This window comes from Maylandia zebra, linkage group LG3, assembly GCF_041146795.1.
Source record: "Maylandia zebra isolate NMK-2024a linkage group LG3, Mzebra_GT3a, whole genome shotgun sequence".
In the NCBI taxonomy this organism is placed as follows: domain Eukaryota; kingdom Metazoa; phylum Chordata; class Actinopteri; order Cichliformes; family Cichlidae; genus Maylandia; species Maylandia zebra.
Window position 1 is genome coordinate 57,784,851 of NC_135169.1, and position 24,877 is coordinate 57,809,727.

The 24,877-nt window shown below is 37.7% G+C and overlaps 1 protein-coding gene and 1 long non-coding RNA gene across 2 annotated transcripts; both read left to right on the forward strand.

Annotated features, from left to right (window-relative positions):
* Nucleotides 1-1,355: 1,355 nt before the first annotated feature.
* On the forward strand, nucleotides 1,356-9,332 carry LOC143416753 (uncharacterized). The gene is made up of 3 exons (XM_076882270.1): nucleotides 1,356-3,226; nucleotides 3,656-7,699; nucleotides 9,319-9,332. Exons 2-3 carry the CDS (start codon nucleotides 4,456-4,458, stop codon nucleotides 9,330-9,332), a joined length of 3,258 nt encoding a protein of 1,085 aa, XP_076738385.1. The 5' UTR covers nucleotides 1,356-3,226; nucleotides 3,656-4,455.
* A 3,289-nt stretch (nucleotides 9,333-12,621) lies between these two features.
* Nucleotides 12,622-14,734, forward strand: LOC112435528 (uncharacterized). Its single transcript, XR_003024639.2, has 3 exons — nucleotides 12,622-13,149; nucleotides 13,266-13,369; nucleotides 13,474-14,734. It is a non-coding gene; the product is annotated as an uncharacterized LOC112435528 (long non-coding RNA).
* The last annotated feature ends 10,143 nt before the right edge of the window (nucleotides 14,735-24,877 follow it).

Consider the following 24,877-nt stretch of genomic DNA (forward strand, 5'->3'; position numbering starts at 1 on the left):
TAATTCATTTCAGTCCATACATTCAGATTCAAGCATTCACACTGCAGTTTCTTCAGAAAATGCACTTTCTAGTTATTATATTTTATTTTTCCGTACGTTTTTTGAAAGCCTACTCCTTCAAAACCGTTCAACTTAGAAAAACCATTCAAACATCGTTAGATTCCTATTCTTTTGGACAACATTGCTTCTATTTTTCTCATTTTTAACATTTATATTTTTAATTTTATTCAACTTTATTCAACAAAAATTTCCCATGTATTTCAATGGGGAGACCCTTCAAATTCTCATTCAACTTACTCATTTTTAAACTCTTACTACTTCCACATACATTGACATAGAGCCACCATTCAAACTTTAAAACGAAGACAAGACATTCAACTATTCAACTTGTATTTATCTTTTCAATATCTATTATACTTTTTCTTCAGTTCCAGTTTAAGTTTCATGATGTTTTTTCACCCGTTTCAAAATTTATAATGGGTGTGTATGGGACGGAATGTTGGGGCTAGAGTGAGACAGCTCAACTGCTAGAGTGAGAGGAGCAAAAAAATTAATCTTAAAATCTTTTTTAAAACTGCTGCTGTGTCCGCAGCGTTTGCTCTACAGGTATGATTTTACCCTCAAAACGTAGCCATCGCTGTCCTCTTTCATCCAATGTGTTTACTATTGTACTAGGTGTTATGGTTCTTTCATAAATGTCACCAATGCACAGCCTCCTCCCTCCAACTCTTCCATAGACTCTAATGTTAAAATGGCTCAGAAGGTTCGTTTGAAAATCAGAAGAGCATGGTGTCTTTCCACTGTCACCATGTCCATATAATAAACTCCACAGACATGAAAACTGAGAATTTGGTAGACTAGACATTGCTGTCGCTCACAGTGAAAGAATTTTGTCAATACGACTTTTACTTTTCATTTGGGAACGATTTGTTTCGGCCTGACTTTTCTGTTCATTTTAAGCAGCAAAAGTGAGGTGCATGTCTGTGTCGTGTGTATGGAGCCATTGGGTGCGGTCACTATAGCAACCAGGCTCACACCTGCCTGCTTAACGAGCTCTCTCTGCCACTCTGCCAAGATTCATCTTAAACACTTCTCTTTCAACTGCTGCTGTGTCCACAGTGTTAAAGCCATCATTTTACCCTCAAAACGTCGCCATCGTTGTTCTTTTTCCAACATCTTGTCTTTCAAAGCTCAGAGATGTAAACTTTTTAAACTGTGTGGGTCCAAGTGGAGGGATCACATTTGAGTCATTCAGTGATTCAAAGAATATGACCTTTTAATATTCTTTCAGATGTTTTCTGACTCTAAATGTTCTTTTCTCATTTCTTAGGTTTTTCTAATTTACAATTAAAACATTTTCAGCTTTTTTCCAACTTCTTCTTCTGTGTAACCTTCAGCTTTTAGCAGTTCAGCACTGTTGTTTTCAGGTTAAATTCAGGTTGTTTTTTTTGTTTTTTTATCTCATTCAAAATTTTTAACTCAAAATTCAGCAATTAATTCATTTCAGTCCACATGTCTGTGTCCGTGTGTATGGAGCCCTTGGGTGCAGTCACTATAGCAACCAGGCTCACACCTGCCTGCTTAACGAGCTCTGTCTCTCACTCTGCCAAGATTAAATCAAAAATGTGTGTTACATCTAAGCAGTTGTAGTAAGATTAACTTTTTCAATAGGTACAATAAGACAGGTTTGACAGGCTTTTGCCACAGATTAACAGTATGTCAGTAGTTAATATAGGCTAACTGAATAGAGCCCTGAATTATTGCCCTGTTAAATTCAAGTTGATTGTGTATTGGTGGACTTGTCTTCTCCACACAGGTTTTTCATACCTCGGCAGTTTTAGTCAGTTGATGACTTTAAAATAATCTTTTCTGACTGGATAATTAAAGCTCACAGCATCTACCTGTCTGTAGTGTATTTTCCCACATTTTAAATAATCGAATCTCATTTAATGTCTCTGTTTTTAGTCTGTATAGTTTATCTCCCCACGAATACGCTCAAAGTAGTCTTAAAATAAAATCCATAAAACAGTTCAAGATGACATACTTTTTATTTGCTAATTTAATGCCAGTTGCCCTCTTTCCTGAGTATAAGCGAATGAGTGACATAAAGAGAAAAAGTACCAATTTGTATGCTGGTGAGTCTTGTGTATTTTTTTCTCTGTCTCTCTATGACAGAGAAATATATATGCTCATTATTGATGTTCAAACTGATGCTCAAATTTCCAAGCACCACCTGAACGCCTCATCAGTCTTTAACTAATCACTGCACCAACTGCCGTCATTCCGCTTTGCTCTCTGCTGTGGTAAGTACAATACACTCAGTACAGCACGGTTTTAATTTTATGATGGTAAAAATACATGTTTGACATTTAAACTCACATATCAAGTCTTTTTAAAGTTCAACAGAGTTCAAAGAATAAAGAAAGCAAAAAAAGAATAACCTTTGCTACCATTTATATAGGTTTATGACTTTTGCTGTTAGCAGCAGTGCTAACGCTAGCTTCAATGCTAATGCTAGCTATAGTGCTAACACTAGCCTTAGCAGTTGTTAACTGACAAAAAGAATATTCTTGTGATATTCCTGTGATATTTATTGGCGGTCAGTGAGACAAAAGTAACAAATGAGATTTATTATTGCCATTGTGCCTCAGTTTTAACAGTAAGAGTACTTTATGACTTTTGCTGTTAGTAGCAGTGCTAATGCTAGCTTCGATGCTAATGCTAGCATCAATGCTAACGCTAGCTATAGTGCCAACACTAGCCTTAGCAGTTTTTAACTGACAAAAAGAATATTCCTGTGATATTCCTGTGATATTTATTGGCGGTCAGTGAGACAAAAGTAACAAATGAGCTTTATTATTGCCATTGTGCCTCAGTTTTAACAGTAAGAGTGCTAGTTCTACCAGCAGTGCTAACACTAACTGAAGTGCTAACGCTAGCAGGAATGCTAGCGTTAGCAGCGATGCTAAGGCTAGTAACAGTCTAACAGTAGCCTTATATAAGTACTTAAATAAATACTTCAGTTAATTAGTTTGAATTATAAAATGGCTGCTGTATCAGCTGGTGTGCTATATTACTCTATAATTACCCTGCTGACTATAAGTTCAGTGTATCATGTCGTGTGGGCTTTGTTTTTTTGTTAGTCTGATAACACTGTACAGACAACTAACATGTTATTTCTTGTCTTACACTTTCAGGAACTTGACTCACATCTGTGCTTTGCCTGGTAGGTGTGCACATACTGTTAGAGAAGTACACCAAATTTTTAAAAAAAGAGTCTGACTAATATAAGCTTTAAAGTGATGGGTTCAAACTTTGTGCTAGACCTTTTAAACACATTTTTATAATAAATACACATAAGTTCAGCTTAACAATTGGGCTAAAATATTTTTTTCGTACATTTTTGCACATTACATGTGATTAGTTAACAATTCACTCAATCATATTTGTATTTAAAAATATTATTGCTGAATTTAATTAAATATTTATTCTTTTAAAAAGTGCCAAATTGTGCAACTTTTTGCACATAGCAGCCGACAACAGTTTAGCTTGAATATTTGTTTTGTCCTTTTTCAGTAGTCACAATTAGTTCATACAATTACCATGTGATATAATTTTATTAAAATTATTTTTTTTTCTTGTTTTTTGTTCACAGTGTGCAGAAGAAGAACAAGGACCAGATCTCCAGTCTTCTATCTCACATCCCAACCCCCCAACCCCTCTATCTTCTGTCCTACTCCACCTGTTGTCTCTGCCTTCTTTCCATCTGTATTTCACTCTGTGGTTTGTGAGAAATTTTGCCAAACCAAGAATCTTATTGCGGTTTGATTTAAAGCCGTGTCTCTCCTACTCTGTCTGTTCTCTCTGCTAAATTTTCTCTCTACCTGTTTTTCACTCTTTGGCTTGCTGCTGAAAAATGCACAAGCCAATAAAACAATAAAGAGTGCATATTTTGCCTCAACCTGAGAACAAACTGAACAAACAAAGAAAACTCTGCGGTTTGATTTAAAGCCGTGTCTCTCCTGCTCTGTCTGTTCTCTCTGCTAAATTTTCTCTCTACCTGTTTTTCACTCTTGGCTTGCTGCTGAAAAATGCCAAGCCATTAAAGCAATAAAGAGTGCATATTGCCTCTACCTGAGAACAAACTGAACAAATAAAGAAAACTCTAATTCACGGTTTGATTGTGATTTCCCAGCCGTGTTTCTCCTGCTCTGTCTGTTCTCTCTTCTAAATTTTCTCTCTAGCTGTTTTTCACTTTGCGCTTGCTGCTAAGTTGTGCCAAGCCAATAAAGAGAGTGCATATTATTCTCTCGACTGACAAACTGTCAAACAAACAAAGACATCTGTTTCTGAGAAATAAAAACTGAAATATAAAGACAAAGAAAACATCTGCTCTGTGCCACTCTTATTTTATAAACATATTTTCTAAAGACTAAGAGAAACACTTGTGTAAAAATGCCAAGGAAGCAGAAAAAGTCACAAGCTGCAAAACAACGCTGGAAGAAGTTCCATGAGTTTCATGAAGTACCAACATGTGAACAAGCTGAGTGTGATTTTCCTCAGAGCTCTGCAGAAGACTTTGTGTCTGCAAAGACCAATGCTGATGGTGTCAAACAGGCAGGTCAACATGTTCCTGCACATGTACAACAGGTATCCTATGCAGATGCTGTAAAGATTGGATTGCAGCATGAATTTAATGATCATCAGGTAAACCATAGAGACCAACCTGAGGTGTCAAGTGCCCCACAGGTGGGTTATGCTGATATTGTAAAAAGAGGCCGTCACAGTGATGTGGCAGGACCATCTCATGCAGAAAGAGTGAACTTTGAAAACCAGCCCTCTGTTACACATATCTGTGCATCTCACAGCCAGGCTCATCCCAAATATGGAGACTCCAGAAACAAGCAGTGCACATGTAACTCACTCACATTTCTTGCTTTCCTTCATGAGAATGATAACATGACTACAGCTGACCTTAATCTGGTCTTGGATAAAGGTGATGTGATGTACAAAGAGGCCAAGAAAAGATTTCCTAAAAATATTCATTTGGCAACCGATGAGCTGCCAGACAAAGTTGATGCTCGCTGGTCTATGTATGATGTCGACATGACACAGCCTTCCCGGTATGGGACATTTGAAGAACCTCCAGAGGAAGCAGTAGATACCTTTCTCAGCTTAGAAGCAGGACTGAGCTGCCTGTTGTCAGATGTGCAGTATGCCTTATTGATTATGAGTGGATTGTGTATCGCAGTGTTCAGATCCACATCAGGCAAATATGGTTTCTTTGATCCACACTCCAGAACACCCAGTGGTCTTCCTCTACTACTACAGTCACGTAATCGTGGTACAGCAGTGATGCTGAAATTCACACTCCTCAGTGACATGATTAAGAGGATCCAAGATTCTTATGAAATGATGGAGATATCACCCTCTTGTAACTATGAACTGAAGCCTGTGCAGTTCTACAGTATGAGCACAGTCAACCTGAGTGATACTATCACAGACACAGTCTGCAGACCAACAGCTGCCACTGCTGTGGCATCTACTCACTCTGATACAACTGTTGATGAAGCAAACTCCTCTACTCCAAGGAGAAACACAACGACTGATCTGACTGAGAACATCTTTTGTCAAATGTCCATTTGTACGCCACCGGTGAAACAAAAAGAAGTCCACGTGACTCAGTTCACATCATATGAAGATCAGAATGAACCTCCTAATATACCAACTGAAGAACTATGCAGTGAATTAAGTTTCCTTCCATCAAGTGATGCTTTTTCATGTCAATCAAATGCTGCCATAACAAATGTTGCTGCCTGTGACCTTTCTGATATAGTTTTACAAAAAGTGAAAAAAGTTAATAAACAACAAAGGCAAAAAGTGAGAAGAAGATTAATGGCATCAGAGAAACCCAGAAATCAGAGAAAAGAAAACCAAAAAAGGAAAGAACGACAAAAGTATGCTTCAAACAAAGAGTACAAAGAAAAGAAAAAGTCTTGCACAAGCGAGGCATATAAAAACAATCCTGAAGTCAGACAGAAATATATGAAAAGACGTTACTGTGAAAATGATGAATTCAGAAAGAAACAAAAACAATATGTTAAAAAACGTTTTTCTGAGAATGCTACAGTTAGAAAGAAACAACAACAATATATTAAAAGACGCTACTGTGACAATGCTGAATTTAGACAAAAACAAAAAAACTATATAACTAAAAGGTATCAAGAAAACCCAGAATTCAGAGAGAGACAGAGATCTCGAGTGACTCAGCGTTATGCACGTGACAATGCATTCAGAGTAAGACACAGACAACTAATGAAACAACTAATGCGAGACAGGTATCAAAGTAATCTTGCATTCAGGATTATGCACAACATGAGATGTGCAATGAAAATAAAAAGGAAATACAGATGGGTGAACAGACAAACCCAAGAGAGTGACAACAGTGTGATCAACGAGGCCATATCTGTGTTCAAATCACAAATCAAAGCTGGACCATCATACCCATGTACTGTCTGTTTGAAGGCTTCATTTCCAAACCAAGTACGACCCTGCACAAGGTCAAATTATGTCAAAAACCCACATGTGGCTGCAACATGTTTGACTGGAAGATTTGTTCATGTTTGTGATGAAAACTGCAGAAATGAGCAGTGCAATGTTCCCGATGAGAGAAAGAGAGAGTGGATTTGTCACACCTGCCACAATCATCTTAAAAATGGATCCATGCCAGCGCTTGCTGTTGCCAATAAACTGGATCTTGCTGATACTCCACCTGAACTGTCTGATCTCAACATACTGGAGAGACATCTCATAGCCAAGTGCATACCATTTGCCAAGATCATTCCTCTTCCCAAAGGCAGACAAAGAGCAATTAGAGGAAATGTGGTCTGTGTCCCATCAGAGGTACAGGAAACTGTTGAAACACTACCTCGATTGAGAATTAATTCTCAGGTCATGAGAGTAAAATTGAAGAGACGCTTGTCTTACAAAGGTCATCAGCTGTTTCAGACTGTAAGCTGGTCTAAACTTGTGCAAGCACTGCATAAACTCAAGCAGATTCATCCACAGTATAAGGATGTGAGCATCAGAGATGATGCTGAGCTGTGTGATCCAACTCTTCCTGATGAAGATGATGAGGATGATGATGATGAAAACATGAATGAGGACGATTATGATGAGGCTGATTTAATGGAAATTGACAGCTGTGAGAAAAATGCACTGAGTGAAGCACAAAATATAAATGAACAGGACATTGACATGTTACCCTGTGATGGTGAACAATCGCATGAACAGATGAGAGATGATTCAGAGCAAGCAGATGGACTGACTAATGGTGGTTTTGCACTCGAGTCCTGTTTGCAGCCCCCTGATGTGGCTGAGGAGATATTATGTTTCAGTGAAGGAATCTACTCTGTTGCTCCTGCAGAGAGAAACAATCCAATAAGTTTTTTCAAAACACCTAAACTGGAGGCCATGGCCTTCCCTGTGCAGTTTCCTACAGGCCAAAACACACTTGATGAAAGAAGGCTGATCAAAGTATCCCCCAGTGGGTATTTCAAATCAAGACTTTTCTGCATTGATGATCGTTTTGCCAAAGACACAAACTATTTATTCTTTGCACAGTTTGTGACTGAAATACACTTGGCTACATCCAGCATGACAGTACAGTTAAGGAAGGCAAAGCCTCTGACCAGAGATGGTAGAAAAATAACCTCAGGCATGTTACAAGATAAACATGAGGTGGAGAAACTGGTGCGAAATAAAGATGCAGTGAGATTCATGCAGCCTCTGAGAGGAACCCCAGCCTATTGGGAGAAAACAACAAGAGATCTTTTTGCCATGATCAGACAGTTGGGAACTCCCACGTTCTTTTGCACATTTTCAGCTGCTGAAATGCGCTGGCCTGAAGTGATCGAGGCAATAACAAGGCAGCAAGGTGAACAAGTGAATTTTGAAGGACTCGACTGGTCAGCAAAGTGTGACATCCTGAGAAGCAATCCTGTCACAACAATGCGCATGTTTGACAAGAGAGTTGAAGCATTATTCAGAGATTTACTCTTATCTCCCGCAGAGCCACTTGGCAAAGTCATTGACTACTTTTACAGAGTTGAGTTTCAGCACAGAGGAAGCCCACACATACACTGCCTCCTGTGGGTAGAAGGTGCTCCTGTGTTTGAGGAGGATGATGAGCAAACTGTTCTTGATTTTATAAACAAATACATCACAGCTCAGCTGCCTGATCCACATAAACAACCTGAACTGTACAAAAAAGTAACAGAAGTGCAAAAACACAGTAAGAACCACACAAAGACGTGCTTTAGGAGTTTAAGCTCCGGGTGCCGTTTTGGTTTTCCCAAACCACCCTGCAATGAGACAATGATCACAAGACCCAGTGAGGATGATGCACTGGAAGTAGAAACGGCAAAGAACAAGCTCAGACCACTGAACCAGCTGCTGAATGAACCTGAAACTGCTTCCATGAGTTTAGAGCAGCTCTTGGAAAGATGCAAGTTGACACATGCAGAATATGAGAGATACCTGAATAAAATGAACATGAGGAGTACGATCATACTAAAGCGTGATCCAAAAGACTCTTGGATAAACGGCTATAATCCACATCTGCTTGAAGCCTGGAACAGTAATATCGACATAAGCTTTGTTTTAGATGCTTTTGGTGCTGCAAATTATTTAATGAAATATATATCAAAAAAAGAGGGCGGGCTATCTGAGTACCTGAAAACTGTCATTGAGAACTCCCATAAAGACAGTGTAAATGAGTGCGATGAAATGAGAGCCGTCATGCAGGCATATTCAAAGAAGCGAGAGATCAGTGCACAGGAGTGTGTTGCTCGTGCATGTGGTCTTCACATGAAGCAATGTTCACGTGCTGTAATATTCATTCCAACTGATGATAATCCTGTGAAAATGAGTCGTCCCCTGTCAGTTCTGGACAACACAACACCTGAGTCTTCCAATGTTTGGATGACATCTTTGAATGACAAATACAAAGCCAGACCTGAAACACCAGAGTATGAGGAGATGTGCATGGCAGACTTTGCTGCTACTTGCAGGATTGTCTATGGCCAACAGAAAAAAGGTAAAGATGTTTTGCCCCTTCTCAATGAGATGGGGTTTGTGCAAAGGCGCAAAAATGATAAGCCTGCTATCATCAGATTTCACCGCTGCTCACAAGAAAAACATCCAGAGCAATATTACGGAAGACTGCTTAAACTGTACCTTCCTCATCGTTCAGACCACGAACTGAAAACACCATCGTTGCCAACCTATCAGGCTTTCTATGGTGCTGGCTGTGTACAGCTACCAGGTACTGACCATCTTGAGTACGTGCAACACATTGTCAAAAGAAACAGAGAAAAATATGAGAAAAACAGTGAGGAGATCGAGAGCGCTGTTGAGGAATATGAGCAGAACAGAGGTGTGACTGACGAATGGTGTAATCTGGCACCTGAATCAGATCTCGTAAGGTTGCCACTTGTTGAACAAGAAAGAGAGCGAGACAATGAAAATGAACAGGAAGATGTGCCCGACTACAGCCGTCAGGCTGATGCTTCAACAGAAGTCAGAGCCATCAGGGAACCCCCTGCTATTGATCCCACATTGTTACGTCAGATGTTTCAGAATCTGAACAAGAAGCAAGCCTGCATATTTTATGCAGTTAGAGACTGGTGCATTAAAAGAGTCTGTGCTCTAAATCCAGAGCAGTTTTTCTTTTATATTAATGGTGGTGCTGGAACAGGAAAATCACATCTTATCAAATGCATCTACTCAGAAGCATCTAAGATACTGAGCAAAGTGCCCAGATATGCAGACGACGTTGACATATCAAAACCCACTGTCCTGTTAACTGCTTTCACTGGGACTGCAGCTTTTAACATTTCTGGAACAACACTGCATTCTCTTCTCAAGCTGCCTAGAAGCTTAAAACCTCCCATTCAGGGACTTGGCAATCAGCTGGATGAAGTCAGATCAGAACTTTTGAATGCTGAAATAATCGTCATTGACGAAGTGTCTATGGTGTCAAGACATCTGTTTGCATATGTAGATGCAAGACTCAAACAGATCAAAGGGACTCGGAGACCCTTTGGAGGCATGTCAGTCATTGCTGTCGGAGACTTCTATCAGCTACCCCCAGTGCGACAGTCTAAACCTCTCTGTGTGCACGACCCGTCTGAGATTGACCTGTGGCGGGAGCATTTTCAGATGATCACTCTGACTGAGATTATGCGTCAGAAAGATGATGTTGTCTTTGCAGAGATGCTGAACAGAATTCGTGTGAAAGGAAAGTTGGATGAGCTTTGCGAAGCAGATAGAAATTTGTTGTCACAGGCCATAACTGAACCAGCCCTTTGTCCAACTGATGCGTTGCACATTTTTGCAACTAATAAAGAAGTGGATGCACACAACTCTTCAACACTGGCTCTGCTCCACACTCATATCATTGACATCCATGCAGATGATTATAGAAAAGATCCTAGAACTGGCAGAATGGCACTTCAAGACAGACCATTGAAAGGAGGTAAAAACGAGTTACCAGACACACTGAAAGTTGCAGAAGGAGCTCGTGTCATGCTCACCAGAAACATTGACATACAAAATGGTTTGGTTAATGGAGCTTTTGGAATACTACTTAGAGTAGTTCACTCTGAAAACGACCAACACATCATCAAGCTTGGACTTAAAATGGATAATGAGACATCTGGAAAGAATAACCGCACACCAGCAGACGACATGGTGTACATTGAGAGAGCAGAGGAGAATCTGAAGCAGAAAGGAGTGGTACGAAGACAGTTCCCAGTGAAGCTGGCCTTTGCATGTACAATACATAAGGTACAGGGTATGACAACTACATCAGCTGTTGTCTCTCTTAAGAGCATTTTTGAGCCCGGCATGGCCTACGTAGCTGTCAGTAGAGTGACGTCTCTCAGTGGACTGTATCTTCTTGATATGGAGGAGAAAAAAATATTCACCAACCCAGAAATCACTGCAGCGCTTGAGAACATGAGACAAGCCAACCTTGATGACATGATGCCTCTTCTACACGTGAGGCAAACACTGAGCAGGTCAGAGGTTTTCACCATTGTTCATCATAATACAGAGGGACTGCCAGCTCACATTAATGACATCAAAAGTCACCATGAATTGTGTCTAGCAGATGTTTTGTGCCTAACAGAAACACACCTGCGGGGCTCTTTTGTCGCAGAGAGTCTCCACTTGGAAAATTACAATTTGTTCAAACGCAACAGACACCTGTCCTACACAAACTTTCCCCAGATGGCAAACAGAAGTGGTGGTGGAGTTGCTGTTTATGTGAAAAGTGACATTCAAGTGCATGAAAAACAGTACATCCATAATGTAACTGACCTTGAATTTCTGGCTTTAAAGGTTGAAGCACCAGTCAGTGCTCTGATTGCAGTTGTATACAGACCTCCAGACTACACTCTGAGGCCATTCCTGAAAAACCTGGTAAGCCTATTAGACTCATTGGAGATCATGGACTGTCATCCCATCATAGTTTGTGGTGATTTTAATGAGAATGTTTTATCCAGTGCAAACAAACCAATCCTGGAGCTGTTTGAGTCTAGGGGATACGCACAGGTCATCACTGCCCCTACCACAGAGAAGAACACACTGCTTGACCTAATTTTCATTTCTCAGTCAGATCGATGTCTCCATTCTGGAGTCATGAAGACATACCATAGTTACCATGACCCAGTATACTGTGTATTGTCCTGTGATGATTCATGATCTAGATCTTTGAATACAGTAAGTAATTTCTATATTTTTGAATGACTTAAGAAAGTAGAGCGATATTTAAAAGTTGACGCCCTGCATTGCAGTATAATGGTTGAATTGTTTACATAAAATACAATTACATGAATTAAGTAATGATATCAGTAAAAGATGACAATTTTATTTATTACAGAAAATCTAAAATTCACTAACAGTAACCTATAAATGTCAGAAAAATCAAATATAGCAGTTTGAAACGAACAGTGTAGGCATATCCTCTCTGCAGCCAGGCTTCAACATCCTGCCAGGCTGCCCCAGTCTCACTGTGGCTGGGAGGGAGGGAGGGTGGACCAGAGGATTGCCTACACAACACATAAATGTTCAACAGCTTCTTCATTGTTTCTGAGAGAACAATAATGACTAAAGGTTGCTTTTTAAAAAAACAAACAAACAAACAAACAAACAAACAAACAAACCTAATTACAGCAATAATGACAGTTAAGCCACTTTATGTGTGCCTCTATTTTGAAATACTATTTACAAAAATGTTATTATTTTGGTTTGTTATAAACTTTAAACTTTTTCAAAAGTATACGATTATATTTTTGGACAAATCTTTCGATGAAACATAAATTTTTATGAGCTTTTATCATGTTTCGGCCAGTGCATTTATTAGGGTGGGTCTGGGTTGATAACTGCACATTTCTGGCCAGAAATGTTTCAGCAGTGTTACATAAGTAGTACATATGTAACACTTGCTTTCTGTTACCAGCTGATACCCTACATTTGTATAGACATTGGATGGTGTGAGGTTGGGGAGTTGAGTGGGGGGGGGGGGGTTACGGTGGGAGCTGAGGGGGGGGGGGGGTGTTAGGTTTCCTTTTTTCTTTTTCTTTTTTAAGAGAGACACAGTCCTCCTGTGTCTTCTCCAAGCTTCACATGTAAGATCCAACAGTGTGAAGCACATAGCAGCTAGAAACTGTAATGCCACAGATCAGAGAGGCTTCATCATCACCATCTTCATCGCCGTACGATCAGAGCGTGAGACTTCACATCTGGAGCACAGGAGACATTCTGTGATAAGTCCTCCTTCTAGCTTGTCCCACAAGCAGTCGGTGAGATTTACTCACAACAAAAAGGGTTAATGACATAATTTCCATGAAAACATGTATTCATTCTTTGTAAAGTGTTTAAATTGTGTTTTCACTTGACCTTAGGAGTGTTAGAGTGTATTGTAATGTCTGTACTCAGGTGTTTCCCTCTGTGATCCATCCCCATCAGAGCTGAGACACTCAGGACTGAACAGACTGCACAGTTTCTGTGACCGAGCCTCCAAAACACCTTCTTTGAAACCACTCATGATAGAAGGGCTTCATATTTGCAGCAGCACTACTACAGGTATTCAGTTTATTACAGGATGTGTTTGTTTCTTAGGACCAGCTCTGAGTGCACACTACCTAACATATACACCTTTCTGTTCATTACAAACCAACTACTCTGGATCATACGGCCAGTTGGCAGGAATGTTGCTGCAGGAAAACATCCCTGGAGATCACCATCATTGTCAGACTGACTGTGCCTCCTCTGTGCAGTGTCAAGATCCTCTCTAAATGAGTGTGTAAGTTAACATTTTCATTATTTTATTCCCTTTCACAAGACAAGTATCACTGATATTTACATTTACAACTACATATGTTCCCGTTTTCTGCTCTTCTTTTAAAGTCCTCAGCTATCCTGCTTCTGTGCTGCTTGCCACACATCAAACACTGGCCGGATGACAGGGAGGATCCACTCTGAAGTCACTGGACATGATGAGGATCATATGGGACTTCATAGTTTCACAGAAACATTGTGCTCTGTGATTACAGGTTTTAAATGGACATAATGACTGCCTCTCTCTGATCAACAGGCTAAAGGATTGTTTTCATTGTTAGTGCTCTGTACAATGTATGCTTATTTAATATTTCATCACAGAGCAAACCTTTATTTATTTAACATTTTTTTTATTTTGTTTTAATGTTGAATTAACTGTGGGGATTTTTTTAAGTGGGCACTTGGGATGTCATATGACCAGAAATGTGGTAACTGGAATTCAACAGTATGGAAGAAAAAATCTGCTGAGAACGAAACACATACAAAAACCCCCAAGAAAATTCAAATTCATTCCATGTAATCCAATCTAAAACATTTTAAACTGCTGAACAGCAACACAAACAGTGTTAAAAAACAGTGTTAACAGAATGATTATGATGATTTTGTACCAAAGTTTCAGGTCACATGGCACACCTAGTGTGTAGTGTGGGGTATCAGCTGGTAAGTATAGGTTTTTTCATATTTGTGTCCTTAGAGTTTAGATAGATAAAGCCTTGTGTATAATAATTAGTCATAACCACAACTCAAAGTCAGGGACTAACTAAATTTGGGACTTTGTGTCTGAGCCCAGGTTAAAACAATGTGTAAAAAAGCATTTAGTGGCATGGCTGAACAATGCTGTAAACTATTGATACTTATTTATCCATGTTCACAAAAAGGACTAATGTGTTTATTTGATTATTTGCATGTGTTAAACTGTGTCACCACCTTAGGCTTTCATTTGAGTTTACTCACAAATCTCTATACAGTTCTCTTTTACCACTGTGTGGATTCTGTTTACATTAAAACATAAAAAAGAATGAGTAATAAAAAGATGTGTAGACAGATCAGAAGATTAAGTAGACCGATAGAAACAGCTGTTCAGCCATGTTCTAAGAAACCAACACAATTTAAAGGTTCAGGATTGTGGTTTTAAAAGTTGAATTTTCATGTATTTCATATGTTGCTCATTATTTTTTATTTAGTTATTTAATTTAGTTATTTTTCTTTATTCTACCAGTCCTTTTCAGAAAGAAGCTGTAAAATATGACTTAAGATTTTTATGTTATTTTCTATGACATACAAAACAAATTGATGTATGTAATACTATTAAACATGATATACACATGTGTATATGTCTGAAAAACATCATGCTGTATATTAAAGTTTGTATTTTCTGCAGAATGTTTGTTCATCTTTTAAGTTCATTTCAATTAGAAGAATATGAACTTTTAATATTCATTCAGAGGTTTTCTGACTCTAAATTTTCTTTTGTCATTACTCATCTTTTTATTATTTACATTTTAAACATGCTTAGCTTTTTCCAACTTCTTCTGTGTGAACATCAGCTTTCAAAGGTTCTGCACTTTTATTTTCAGGTTAAAAATTCTGTATTTTCCAGCTCATTCAGATTTTTAACTTAACATTCAGCAATTAATTCATTTCAGTGCATACATTCAGATTCAAGCATTCACACTGCAGTTTCTTCAGAAAATGCACTTTCTAGTTAGTGTGAATGCTTGAAAAGCATTCACAGTATTGTTCTTCTAATCTTTATTATTATTCCATTTTATTATTATTATCTATTCCGTACGTTTTTTGAAAGCCTACTCCTTCAAAACCGTTCAACTTAGAAAAACCATTCAAACACCGTTAGATTCCTATTCTTTTGGACAACACTGCTTCTATTTTTCATATTTTTAACATTTATATTTTTAATTTTATTCAACTTTATTCAACAAAAATTTATAATGTATTTCAATGGGGAGACCCTTCAAATCCTCATTCAACTTACTCATTTTTAAACTCTTACTACTTCCACATACATTGACATAGAGCCACCATTCAAACTTTAAAACGAAGACAAGACATTCAACTATTCAACTTGTATTTATCTTTTCAATATCTATTATACTTTTTCTTCAGTTCCAGTTTAAGTTTCATGATGTTTTTTCACCCGTTTCAGAGTTTATAATGGGTGTGTATGGGACGGAATGTTGGGGCTAGAGTGAGAGAGCTCAACTGCTAGAGTGAGAGGAGCAAAAAAATTAATCTTAAAATATTTTTTAAAACTGCTGCTGTGTCCACAGCGTTTGCTCTACAGCCACCATTTTACCCTCAAAACGTAGCCATCGCTGTCCTCTTTCATCCAATGTGTTTACTATTGTCCTAGGTGTTATGGTTCTTTCATAAATGTCACCAATGCACAGCCTCCTCCCTCCAACTCTTCCATAGACTCTAATGTTAAAATGGCTCAGAAGGTTCTTTTGAAAATCAGAAGAGCATGGTGTCTTTCCACTGTCACCACGTCCATACAATAAACTCCACAGGCATGAAAACTGAGAATTCAGTAGACTAGACATTGCTGTCGCTCACGGTGAAAGAATTTTGTCAATACGACTTGTACTTTTCATATGGGAACGATTTGTTTCGGCCTGACTTTTCTGTTCATTTTAAGCAGCAAAAGTGAGGCGCATGTCTGTGTACGTGTGTATGGAGCCCTTGGGTGCGGTCACTATAGCAACCAGGCTCACACCTGCCTGCTTAACGAGCTCTCTCTCTCTCTCTGCCAAGATTCATCTTAAACACTTCTCTTTCAACTGCTGCTGTGTCCACAGTGTTAAAGCCATCATTTTACCCTCAAAACGTCGCCATCGTTGTTCTTTTTCCAACATCTTGTCTTTCAAAGCTCAGAGATGTAAACTTTTTAAACTGTGTGGGTCCAAGTGGAGGGATCACATTTGAGTCATTCAGTGATTCAAAGAATATGACCTTTTAATATTCATTCAGATGTTTTCTGACTCTAAATGTTCTTTTCTCATTTCTTAGGGTTTTCTAATTTACATTTAAAACATTTTCAGTTTTTTTCCAACTCCTTCTTCTGTGTAACCTTCAGCTTTTAGCAGTTCAGCACCTTTGTTTTCAGGTTAAATTCGTGTTTTTTTTTTGTTTTTTTTTATATCTCATTCAATATTTTTAACTCAAAATTCAGCAATTAATTCATTTCAGTGCATACATTCAGATTCAAGCATTCACACTGCAGTTTCTTCAGAAAATGCACTTTCTAGTTATTATATTTTATTCTGTATTCCGTACGTTTTTTGAAAGCCTACTCCTTCAAAACCGTTCAACTTAGAAAAACCATTCAAACATCGTTAGATTCCTATTATTTTGGACAACATTGCTTCTATTTTTCTCATTTTTAACATTTATATTTTTAATTTTATTCAACTTTATTCAACAAAAATTTCCCATGTATTTCAATGGGGAGACCCTTCAAATTCTCATTCAACTTACTCATTTTTAAACTCTTACTACTTCAACATACGTTCACATAGAGCCACCATTCAAACTTTAAAACGAAGACAAGACATTCAACTATTCAACTTGTATTTATCTTTTCAATATCTATTATACTTTTTCTTCAGTTCCAGTTTAAGTTTCATGATGTTTTTTCACCCGTTTCAGAGTTTATAATGGGTGTGTATGGGACGGAATGTTGGGGCTAGAGTGAGGCAGCTCAACTGCTAGAGTGAGAGGAGCAAAAAAATTAATCTTAAAATCTTTTTTAAAACTGCTGCTGTGTCCGCAGCGTTTGCTCTACAGGTATGATTTTACCCTCAAAACGTAGCCATGGCTGTCCTCTTTCATCCAATGTGTTTACTATTGTCCTAGGTGTTATGGTTCTTTCGTAAATGTCACCAATGCACAGCCTCCTCCCTCCAACTCTTCCATAGACTCTAATGTTAAAATGGCTCAGAAGGTTCGTTTGAAAATCAGAAGAGCATGGTGTCTTTCCACTGTCACCACGTCCATATAATAAACTCCACAGGCATGAAAACTGAGAATTCAGTAGACTAGAAGCTGCTGTCGCTCACGGTGAAAGAATTTTGTCAATACGACTTTTACTTTTCATTTGGGAACGATTTGTTTCGGCCTGACTTTTCTGTTCATTTTAAGCAGCAAAAGTGAGGCGCATGTCTGTGTACGTGTGTATGGAGCCATTGGGTGCGGTCACTATAGCAACCAGGCTCACACCTGCCTGCTTAACGAGCTCTACCTGCCACTGTACCAAGATTCATCTTAAGCACTTCTCTTTCAACTGCTGCTGTGTCCACAGTGTTACAGCCATCATTTTACCCTCAAATTGTCGCCATTATTGTTCTCTTTCCAACACCGTATCTTTCAAAGCTCAGGCATTTAAACTTTTTAAACTGTGTGGATCAAAGTGGAGGGATCACATTTGAGTCATTCAGTGATTCAAAGAATATGACCTTTTAATATTCATTCAGATGTTTTCTGACTCTAAATGTTCTTTTCTCATTTCTTAGGGTTTTCTAATTTACATTTAAAACATTTTCAGTTTTTTTCCAACTCCTTCTTCTGTGTAACCTTCAGCTTTTAGCAGTTCAGCACCTTTGTTTTCAGGTTAAATTCGTTTTTTTTTTTGTTTTTTTTTTTATCTCATTCAATATTTTTAACTCAAAATTCAGCAATTAATTCATTTCAGTGCATACATTCAGATTCAAGCATTCACACTGCAGTTTCTTCAGAAAATGCACTTTCTAGTTAGTGTGAATGCTTGAAAAGCATTCACAGTATTGTTCTTCTAATCTTTATTATTCCGTTTTATCTATTCCGTACGTTTTTTGTACTCCTACTCCTTCAAAACCGTTCAACTTAGAAAAACCATTCAAACACCATTAGATTCCTCTTCTTTTGGACATGACTGCTTCTACTTTTCTCATTTTTAACATTTATATTTTTAATTTTATTCAACTTTATTCAACAAAAATTTCCCATGTATTTCAATTGGGAGACCCTTCAAATTCTCATTCAACTTACTCATTTTTAAACTCCTACTACTTCCACATACGTTGACATAGAGCCACCATTCAAACTTTAAAACGAAGACAAGACATTCAACTATTCAACTTGTATTTATCTTTTCAATATCTATTATACTTTTTCTTCAGTTCCAGTTTAAGTTTCATGATGTTTTTTCACCCGTTTCAGAGTTTATAATGGGTGTGTATGGGACGGAATGTTGGGGCTAGAGTGAGACAGCTCAATTGCTAGAGTGAGAGGAGCAAAAAAATTAATCTTAAAATCTTTTTTAAAACTGCTGCTGTGTCCACAGCGTTTGCTCTACAGCCATCATTTTACCCTCAAAACGTAGCCATCGTTGTCCTCTTTCATCCAATGTGTTTACTATTGTAATATGTGTTATGGTTCTTTCGTAAATGTCACCAATGCACAGCCTCCTCCCTCCAACTCTTCCATAGACTCTAATGTTAAAACGGCTCAGAAGGTTCGTTTGAAAATCAGAAGAGCATGGTGTCTTTACACTGTCACCACGTCCATATAATAAACTCCACAGGCATGAAAACTGAGAATTCGGTAGACTGGACATTGCTGCCGCTCACGGTGAAAGAATTTCGTCAATACGACCTATACTTTTCATTTGGGAGCGATTTGTTTCGGCCTGAGTTTTCTGTTCATTTTAAGCAGCAAAAGTGAGGTGCATGTCTGTGTACGTGTGTATGGAGCCCTTGGGTGCGGTCACTATAGCAACCAGGCTCACACCTGCCTGCTTAACGAGCTCTGCCTGCCACTGTACCAAGATTCATCTTTAGCACTTCTCTTTCAACTGCTGCTGTGTCCACAGTGTTAAAGCCATCATTTTACCCTCAAATTGTCGCCATTGTTGTTCTCTTTCCAACACCGTGTCTTTCAAAGCTCAGGCATTTAAACTTTTTAAACTGTGTGGATCAAAGTGGAGGGATCACATTTGAGTCATTCAGTGATTCAAAGAATATGACCTTTTAATATTCATTCAGATGTTTTCTGACTCTAAATTTTCTTTTCTCATTACTCATCTTTTTCTAATTTACATTTTAAACATTTTCAGCTTTTTTCCAACTTCTTCTCTGTGTGATTGTCAGCTTTTAGCAGTTCAGCTTTTTTGTTTTCATGTGCAAATTTCTGTATCTTTCATCTCGTTCAACATTGTTAACTTAAAATTCAGCAATTAATTCATTTCAATGCATACATTCAGATTCAAGCATTCACACTGCAGTTTCTTCAGAAAATGCACTTTCTAGTTAGTGTGAATGCTTGAAAAGCATTCACAGTATTGTTCTTCTAATCTTTATTATTATTATTATTATTATTATATTTTATTTTTCCGTACGTTTTTTCAAAGCCTACTCCTTCAAAACCGTTCAACTTAGAAAAACCATTCAAACATCGTTAGATTCCTATTATTTTGGACATGACTGCTTCTAATTTTCTCATTTTTAACATTTATATTTTTAATTTTATTCAACTTTATTCAACAAAAATTTCCTATGTATTTCAATGGGGAGACCCTTCAAATTCTCATTCAACTTACTCATTTTTAAACTCTTACTACTTCCACATACATTGACATAGAGCCACCATTCAAACTTTAAAATGAAGACAAGACATTCAACTATTCAACTTGTATTTATCTTTTCAATATCTATTATACTTTTTCTTCAGTTCCAGTTTAAGTTTCATGATGTTTTTTCACCCGTTTCAGAGTTTATAATGGGTGTGTATGGGACGGAATGTTGGGGCTAGAGTGAGGCAGCTCAACTGCTAGAGTGAGAGGAGCAAAAAAATTAATCTTAAAATCTTTTTTAAAACTGCTGCTGTGTCCGCAGCGTTTGCTCTACAGGTATGATTTTACCCTCAAAACGTAGCCATCGCTGTCCTCTTTCATCCAATGTGTTTACTATTGTCCTAGGTGTTATGGTTCTTTCATAAATGTCACCAATGCACAGCCTCCTCCCTCCAACTCTTCCATAGACTCTAATGTTAAAATGGCTCAGAAGGTTCGTTTGAAAATCAGAAGAGCATGGTGTCTTTCCACTGTCACCACGTCCATATAATAAGCTCCACAGGCATGAAAACTGAGAATTAGGTAGACTAGACATTGCTGTCGCTCACGGTGAAAGAATTTTGTCAATACGACTTTTACTTTTCATTTGGGAGCGATTTGTTTCGGCCTGACTTTTCTGTTCATTTTAAGCAGCAAAAGTGAGGCGCATGTCTGTGTACGTGTGTATGGAGCCATTGGGTGCGGTCACTATAGCAACCAGGCTCACACCTGCCTGCTTAACGAGCTCTGCCTGCCACTGTACCAAGATTCATCTTAAACACTTCTCTTTCAACTGCTGCTGTGTCCACAGTGTTACAGCCATCATTTTACCCTCAAATTGTCGCCATTATTGTTCTCTTTCCAACACCGTATCTTTCAAAGCTCAGGCATTTAAACTTTTTAAACTGTGTGGATCAAAGTGGAGGGATCACATTTGAGTCATTCAGTGATTCAAAGAATATGACCTTTTAATATTCATTCAGATGTTTTCTGACTCTAAATGTTCTTTTCTCATTTCTTAGGGTTTTCTAATTTACATTTAAAACATTTTCAGTTTTTTTCCAACACCTTCTTCTGTGTAACCTTCAGCTTTTAGCAGTTCAGCACCTTTGTTTTCAGGTTAAATTCGTTTTTTTTTTTTTTGTTTTTTTTTTAATTTCATTCAATATTTTTAACTCAAAATTCAGCAATTAATTCATTTCAGTGCATACATTCAGATTCAAGCATTCACACTGCAGTTTCTTCAGAAAATGCACTTTCTAGTTATTATTATTATTATATTTTATTTTTCCGTACGTTTTTTCAAAGCCTACTCCTTCAAAACCGTTCAACTTAGAAAAACCATTCAAACATCGTTAGATTCCTATTATTTTGGACATGACTGCTTCTATTTTTCTCATTTTTAACATTTATATTTTTAATTTTATTCAACTTTATTCAACAAAAATTTCCCATGTATTTCAATGGGGAGACCCTTCAAATTCTCATTCAACTTACTCATTTTTAAACTCTTACTACTTCCACATACATTGACATAGAGCCACCATTCAAACTTTAAAACAAAGACAAGACATTCAACTATTCAACTTGTATTTATCTTTTCAATATCTATTATACTTTTTCTTCAGTTCCAGTTTAAGTTTCATGATGTTTTTTCACCCGTTTCAAAATTTATAATGGGTGTGTATGGGACGGAATGTTGGGGCTAGAGTGAGACAGCTCAACTGCTAGAGTGAGAGGAGCAAAAAAATTAATCTTAAAATCTTTTTTAAAACTGCTGCTGTGTCCGCAGCGTTTGCTCTACAGGTATGATTTTACCCTCAAAACGTAGCCATGGCTGTCCTCTTTCATCCAATGTGTTTACTATTGTACTAGGTGTTATGGTTCTTTCATAAATGTCACCAATGCACAGCCTCCTCCCTCCAACTCTTCCATAGACTCTAATGTTAAAATGGCTCAGAAGGTTCGTTTGAAAATCAGAAGAGCATGGTGTCTTTACACTGTCACCACGTCCATATAATAAACTCCACAGACATGAAAACTGAGAATTTGGTAGACTAGACATTGCTGTCGCTCACAGTGAAAGAATTTTGTCAATACGACTTTTACTTTTCATTTGGGAACGATTTGTTTCGGCCTGACTTTTCTGTTCATTTTAAGCAGCAAAAGTGAGGTGCATGTCTGTGTCCGTGTGTATGGAGCCATTGGGTGCGGTCACTATAGCAACCAGGCTCACACCTGCCTGCTTAACGAGCTCTCTCTGCCACTCTGCCAAAATTCATCTTAAACACTTCTCTTTCAACTGCTGCTGTGTCCACAGTGTTAAAGCCATCATTTTACCCTCAAAACGTCGCCATCGTTGTTCTTTTTCCAACATCTTGTCTTTCAAAGCTCAGAGATGTAAACTTTTTAAACTGTGTGGGTCCAAGTGGAGGGATCACATTTTAGTCATTCAGTGATTCAAAGAATATGACCTTTTAATATTCTTTCAGATGTTTTCTGACTCTAAATGTTCTTTTCTCATTTCTTAGGTTTTTCTAATTTACAATTAAAACATTTTCAGCTTTTTTCCAACTTCTTCTTCTGTGTAACCTTCAGCTTTTAGCAGTTCAGCACTTTTGTTTTCAGGTTAAATTCGGGTTTTTTTTTTTATCTCATTCAAGATTTTTAACTTAAATTCAGTAATTAATTCATTTCAGTGCATACATTCAGATTCAAGCATTCACACTGCAGTTTCTTCAGAAAATGCACTTTCTAGTTATTATTATTATTAGTGTGAATGCTTGAAAAGCATTCACAGTATTGTTATTCGAATCTTTATTATTAGTGTGAATGCTTGAAAAGCATTCACAGTATTGTTCTTCAAATCTTTATTATTATTCCATATTCCGTACGTTTTTTGGCATCTAACTCCTTCAAAACCGTTCAACTTAGAAAAACCATTCAAACATCGTTAGATTCCTATTATTTTGGACATGACTTCTTCTATTTTTCTCATTTTTAACATTTATATTTTTAATTTTATTCAACTTTATTCAACAAAAATTTCCCATGTATTTCAATGGGGAGACCCTTCAAATTCTCATTCAACTTACTCATTTTTAAACTCTTACTACTTCCACATACATTGACATAGAGCCACCATTCAAACTTTAAAACGAAGACAAGACATTCAACTATTCAACTTGTATTTATCTTTTCAATATCTATTATACTTTTTCTTCAGTTCCAGTTTAAGTTTCATGATGTTTTTTCACCCGTTTCAGAGTTTATAATGGGTGTGTATGGGACGGAATGTTGGGGCTAGAGTGAGGCAGCTCAACTGCTAGAGTGAGAGGAGCAAAAAAATTAATCTTAAAATCTTTTTTGAAACTGCTGCTGTGTCCACAGCGTTTGCTCTACAGGTATGATTTTACCCTCAAAACGTAGCCATGGCTGTCCTCTTTCATCCAATGTGTTTACTATTGTACTAGGTGTTATGGTTCTTTCATAAATGTCACCAATGCACAGCCTCCTCCCTCCAACTCTTCCATAGACTCTAATGTTAAAATGGCTCAGAAGGTTTGTTTGAAAATCAGAAGAGCATGGTGTCTTTCCACTGTCACCACGTCCATATAATAAACTCCACAGACATGAAAACTGAGAATTCAGTAGACTAGACATTGCTGTCGCTCACGGTGAAAGAATTTTGTCAACACGACATGTACTTTTCATTTGGGAAGAATTTGTTTCGGCCTGACTTTTCTGTTCATTTTAAGCAGCAAAAGTGAGGCGCATGTCTGTGTCGTGTGTATGGAGCCATTGGGTGCAGTCACTATAGCAACCAGGCTCACACCTGCCTGCTTAATGAGCTCTCTCTCACTCTGCCAAGGTTAAACCTAAAAATGTTAGATTGTAGTAAGATTAACTTTTTCAATAGTACAATAAGACAGATTTGACAGGGTTTTGCCACAGATTAATAGTTTGTCACTAGTTAGTATATGCCAACTAAGTAGAGCATTGTGATTGGCACAAAGGTTTTTCAGATCTGGGCAGTTGGAGTCAGTTGATGACTTCAAAATCATCCTTTCTGACTGGATAATTAAAGCTCTCAGCATCTATTGGTCTGTAGTTAATTTCCCCACCTTTTAACTAACGTTTAACTAATCTAATCTCATTTAATGTTTCTGTTTATAGTCTGTATAGTTTATCTCCCCACGAATACACTCAAAGTAGTCTTAAAATAAAACCCACAAAACAGTTCAAGATTTAATACTTTTTATTTGCTCATTTAATGCCAGTTGCCCTGTTTTTCTGTATGTCACTCATTCGCTTATACTTGGGCAAAAAGTACCAATTTGTACACTAGTATAGTGTATTTTTTCCGTCTATCTCTCTATGTCTGTCACACACACAGACCAACACACAGACATGTATATGCTCATTATTGCTGTTCAAACTGATGGTCAAATTTCCAAGCACCACCTGAACGCCTCATCTGTTTTTAACCTATCACTGGACCAACTGTCGTCATTCCGCTTCGCTCTCTGCTGTGGTAAGTACAGTACACTCAGTACTGCAGTGTTTTATTTTTATGATGGAAAAAATACATGTTTGACATTTAAACTCACATATCAAGTCCAACAGAGTTAAAAAGAATTCAAAGAAGAAAGAAAAAAGAATAACCTTCGCTATCATTTATATACGTTTATGATGTTTTGCTGTTAGCAGCAGTGCTAACGCTAGCTTCGATGCTAATGCTAGCAACAATGCTAATGCTAGCAACAATGCTAACGCTAGCTATAGTGCTAACACTAGCCTTAGCACTTGTTAACTGACAAAAATAATATTCCTGTGATATTTCTTGCCGGTCAGTGAGACAAAAGTAAG

Excerpts from the sequence above, each read along its gene's own strand:
- LOC143416753 (XM_076882270.1), top strand. The coding sequence starts at position 4,456 with ATGCCAAGGAAGCAGAAAAAGTCACAAGCTGCAAAACAACGCTGGAAG.